General features: G+C 28.3%; 1 protein-coding gene across 1 annotated transcript; it reads left to right on the forward strand.

Annotated features, from left to right (window-relative positions):
* The first annotated feature begins 648 nt into the window (after nucleotides 1-648).
* LOC109340868 lies at nucleotides 649-5,432 on the forward strand. Its single transcript, XM_019578631.1, has 3 exons — nucleotides 649-1,418; nucleotides 4,473-4,578; nucleotides 4,743-5,432. The coding sequence occupies exons 1-3, from the start codon at nucleotides 708-710 to the stop codon at nucleotides 5,336-5,338; spliced, it is 1,413 nt and encodes a 470-aa protein (XP_019434176.1). The 5' UTR covers nucleotides 649-707; the 3' UTR covers nucleotides 5,339-5,432.
* The last annotated feature ends 394 nt before the right edge of the window (nucleotides 5,433-5,826 follow it).

The raw sequence follows: 5,826 nt of genomic DNA on the forward strand, positions 1-5,826 counted from the left end.
AATTTAATCACTTGATACTCTACATTTTACCAGGCACTCTTAACTTCAATTAAGAAGTATTCATGTCTCTTCTTAACCAATATATATACGATATCTTAAATCATATCTTATACTATTATTTGACACCAATAATAATAAAAATAAAAATAATAAATATTTAATATTTTTAATTGATATATTATATTTTGATTGACACCAGACATATACAACATTTGGATGAGCAAACATCTTCTTTCTTAACTCTTCCCCTACTATACTATCTACTTCTCATATTGATATTGTCATTGCAAGTATCTCACTTCACTCTGTCATAATTTGGCATCTTCCTACTCTATATTTAATCTCACAAATTAATTATTGAGATCTGAGATCTTTTACTTTGGAACCTTCTTCCATCCTTCACCCTACACTGCTCTCAAACAATATATAAACCCTTCCATATCATCTCTCTCTACACCATAATCTTCTCTCCATTATTTAACAAGTCACAAACACTAACCTCTTATGTGTTTGTGGCTTTAGTTTTGTCTAGTAAGTTAGCCACTACTCTCATAGTGTCACATACACTAAAGGGTCACTTTCAAACTTTAGATATCATTGCCTTATTTTAATATATACCAATCTCAGCTCACATAGTTTTATGCATAACCTAGCACTCTTCTCTTGATTTTTCTTCTTCTTTCGAGCTTAGTTATCTTACCCTAAACATGTCATCTAGTTATGACAAAACTTTACGAGATCATTTTGGAATTCAAACAACCAAACATCTTTCAAGAAAATCATCTTTACTCAAAGATTACTTAATCGACGATCTGAGTTCATGTTCATCAAACGGTTTCAATTCATTTCCGCGCCAACAATATTGCTGCACCACCATAGGGCAACGCAAGAAAACTATTAACACTACACTCCCTCCAAAATCCAATTCTACTTCTTCTTCATCTTCGAAAATATCAGCACTTTATAGAGCTTCAGAAGCAGTAATTAGCACCTTTAAATCATTTCCCTTATCGCAGAAGAACGGTGCTAAAGCAAAGAAATCTGCGACTAGTTTTCTTTCTAGAAGCTTCTCTAGGAAGGTGTTGTTCAGCAGCAGAAGGTTCTGGAAGAAAGGGACGAAAGAAAAGGGAATAGTAAAATATGGTAGCAGTAGTACTAGAAGGTGGATGAGGTATTTTCGGGAATTGGTAATGGAGGAAGGAGATAAAACGACGTCGAATGAGGATATCACGTTCATTGTTAATGTGAGTGCAACTACGAACTTTTCGGGGAGTGGAAGTAACAAGAGCTGGGCAGAGAGTGAGTTCAGTTTTTCATCTTCTGAGCGTTCAGCTGAAAAGGAGAATGTAGTTGAGAGCACTAAGGAGGTTGTGGCTAGTGACAAGGTAGAGGGAGCTGGAGAAGGAGTAGCATCAAGGGTAAGTACTTTTATCTTAGTTTAAATTTTTCTATCATTTGATTTTCCAATATGAATTTATGTAAATAACTATATATTCAATGAGCATGTAGGAGATTATCACTATAATAATAAATTTAATGCGATGACACTTTCACCTAGTAAATTAGTCTTTTGGGTTAAACTCTTATTCTAACAATAAATGATTGGTTGAAAAAATTATTCAAATAAAAAATTAATGAAAATGTTAAAATCATCTCAATAAGAATATTAAAGTAGTAATTTTATATTAAAAATATGGATTCAATACATTGAGAAACATTTTAAGTTAAATTTTCAATGCATATTTACTTTATTTTGATTTTTTATTCTGAGGTTAACATAACCCAAAATCAATAAATAACTTTTTTTGACAAATTATAATATATGTGTTTTTTGTTTACTAATGATGTGCAAGTGTTTATAAAAAAAAGCTAAACACATCAGTTTCATAATGTATTAAATATAGAATATAATTTGCTCGTTAAAACTTGTATAATTTTTGTTGGTGTATTTTAAAATTTGGTTTTCTTAACCGATAAAAAAGAGAGTTAATTTTTATTGAGAAGTAATAATATATTTAATGTATTAAAAATTTTAAGTTTAGTTCCATAATAAAGGATCATATTAATTATTGTTGTGACAATATTGGTTAAGAAAATTAAACATAAAAATGTGCATTAAAAAAGACAGTTTAAAATTTTTGAAGACGTGAACTCATTATATTTCAATATATAATTTTTATAAAAGGTCGTAATCAACCTTAGACTTGAGGTTGATAAACCCTTTAATTTTTTAACTAGCGTGTTTAAATTATCAATTAGCATATATATTGATTTCAGGGATTTTGTTATTACAGCATAGGCTAAGATAGAGGAGTTATATTTTATTATTTTTTACACATTCTTTCACAATACTTTTTAGCTTATCAACTAGTATAAATAAATATTAGAAAAGTGATGAAAGGTAAGAGTTGTTTTATTTTTAGAGTTGTGTAGTGAAAAGAAGAATAAAAAAAATAAAAAAATAATATAGGGAGCATGCAATAAATGTCTGCGAGTTATCACTGTTGTCCATTTTATTAGGCGCCAACCACGGCGTTAAAACTTACTGCAGCTTCTGATGTAGATCACTATGTAAGTAAGAGTAGATAGCATTCATAAATCATAACCAAAGAAGGGTAGTTTGGGATAGCTTCGTTTTAACAAGGTTTACATCAAAATATTTTGTGCTAATTCATGAATGTTATTTTGAAAATAAGAAAGTAATGTAGATTATATTCATTTGATTGGCTTATTTATTCCACTAATTCCAATACAATAGAACCTAGTCTAATATGAGTTGGCAATCACAACTTTAAGTACTTTTTTCGAGTCTTGTTCGTTAATCTTATTTTTCTGTTTCAATTTTTTATATATTATATATTAGTACTCCCATATATAAAAGTTATATATAGTATAAAATAATAAAGAGAATATATAAAATTTATTATTAGATATAACGATATTTTAATTTCAAGGAGATAATAGGAATAAAATCTAAGTCAGAAATAGTTAATATTAATAATAAAAGACGATAAGACAAAATTACACATTTAACTAAATATTTAATTAAAGTCTTAATTCAAACATGTCGTTCTTTATTGTTTTTATGATAAGAGTTCTTACAGGTACATTAGTGGGACGTGTTATAATAAATGTTGTAAAATCAAATTTAAAGATTGAACACACCATGCTTTTAATTTTGAATTGTGATTTATTATTCAGTTTAGTAGATGAAATTTGTGGTTAAAGTATTATTCAAAATGTAGACATGGTCGGTTAACAGTCTAATCACATTAAATACATGTGAGAATATTTACTAATATTATAATTAATTTGTTATAATATATTTATATATCTATACTTCTATACTATATATAAAGGCAAAACATGGTGTAACTTCCACCATGATGTAATTTCAATTTCCTATTTTGTCCTTCACATTATTTAATTTTTACAAAAAAAATCATATAATCATAAATAAACATCACCAACACATTAATTAACTATATCTTTCATATTAAATTGAACATTATCATAAATACATAAAAATTATCACAAATACATTCCAATTCTAAAAATAAAATATATAAAAATTGAATACATAGTACCATGTAATATTGACCGGCAAGCACGAAGTACCTGTATACACTAGTACTTATAAAGGGAAAACCCAAAATAACTACCACCGGGTATAATATGTGATTCTCCTTATTTTGCTCTCACTATTTTTTAGTTTTTACCAAAAAAATTATATATAACCCAATGTTCATCATCTTCACCTAATATATGTTCATATTATTTGGTTAACTAGTGATTATAAGTTTTTAACGTAGAATATGAATGTTCAATTTAAACACCAATGAATAAATTCAACTATATATTATAAATATTTAATACAAAATATTATATTTGACATTTATGACATATAAACTATACATTATAAATGATAAGAAAGCGGGTTGACAGATACAACGGTGCCCATCAACATGCTAGTAAATATAAAATTTAATTATTTTAAATAAAATTATACATCTTTTAATGTTTTTTTTGAATAGATGAAACTGTTTTACATACCTCATACCTCACGTGCATCACTGGAAATCTCTCAAGAAGTTAAAGACAATATTATAATATGTTGATTTCTGCTGAATGTTTGTCTATCATGAAAATATAACGTGTGACATCTAAACATGTTATCACGTTATATGTTCCTAATTATATATTTGGATGTTGAGAAAAAAAAAATATAATGATAATATAAGATATTTTTACACAATTCATGTATGATCCACAATTCATGTTTAATTATAACGACTTTTTTAAATATAATCAATCCAATTAATTATGAATGATATATTAATTGTGTATAAATCTTTATACTAATAATACATAAATATTATACTCTTTGAATATTGCTCGTACTAAAAAATAGTAACATTTTTTTCTCAATAGAAAATTAATGTGTAGTAATTTAATTAGCTCTCATGAAACAGGATTGGCCAAATGAGGAGAAAGAACAATTTAGTCCAGTATCCATACTAGATTGCCCATTTGAAGATGATGAAGAAATTACCTCTCATTTCAATTCCACCACTGAAGGTAACTCCCCTCTATCCCTAACTCTTTCCCAATCACACAATTTTATACATATTTGATAAAATAATATACTGATTCATAATATTGACTGTATAATAAATTTTACGTCTATATTATTCTATACCTTATATAATAAAGTGAAGTATGTGTATATGACATAATTATAGGAAACAAACACGTGCACAATCAAAAGAGACGACATTTTAAAAGTGTTGCTTCATTGGAACCGGTAACCCTGGAAGAAAAGATGGCTCAATCTGACCTAGAAGTTGAAACATACGAGTCGAGATCCTCTCTATTTCCTTCTTCCACATTAGTGCCAACTATGTCTACCCAAAATGTAACCACCAATGTTCTTAGTGACAACATAGATGAGGATGTGGTCGATCTTCTCAACTTCATTACAATATCAACTCCATCCAACTATTTGATAACTAAGGCAGAGAACCTGCTTTTTGATTATTTCAAACAGAGCATTGAGGAAAATAATAATATTGATCATTCAAAAAAGCTACATCTTTGTGAGGTAGCTGAGGATTGGATAATTGGGCAACCCCAAGAACTTTATTTAGGTTGGGAAGTGAAGGAAGGAAGGCATATCTACATTAGGGAGATAGATAAGGAATGGAAAAATTCGGATCAAGAATCACAACAAGTGGCATCGGAGCTCGAAAACGAATTGCTAACTAGTTTGGTTAATGAGTTAGTACTTGACCTTACTATGCAACAAGCATCTTCTTCTATTGTCTTTTCTATCTTATAAATTATTGTATTAATCTCCTATCCCTATCTTAGGGATATAGGCGACTAAATTTTGGAAGAATTGAAGGGAAATTTTTGTTTTAGTTGTTTTGGTTTTTTATCCTGGTGTATTTTTAGATATGCAGTGTTTACTAGGACTTGGAAGGAAATGCAGAAATTGCACTACTGATATCCCAAAATAAGAAATTCTAATAATTTCTTTATAAATCTTTGGCGCTAGTTGAAGGACTATATTTTTTTAAGCTTTGCTAAACACCTTAGTTGAGATTATATTACTACATAACCTATTGAAGGAAGTATAGAATGAATTGAACAACAGTATTATTTTAACATCAAAATCATATACCAAGATTTGACCTGATTTCAAGTTTCTCTTTGTAGAATTTAAACATAATTAATCATTTATATATTAATCGTGATCTCATTTTTTGGAAGTCATAAGATGGTGTGATAATAAAAATGGTGCTTATAAAACCTAGAGTGCAGAAA

This window comes from Lupinus angustifolius, unplaced genomic scaffold (assembly GCF_001865875.1).
Source record: "Lupinus angustifolius cultivar Tanjil unplaced genomic scaffold, LupAngTanjil_v1.0 Scaffold_276_2, whole genome shotgun sequence".
Lineage (NCBI taxonomy): Eukaryota > Viridiplantae > Streptophyta > Magnoliopsida > Fabales > Fabaceae > Lupinus > Lupinus angustifolius.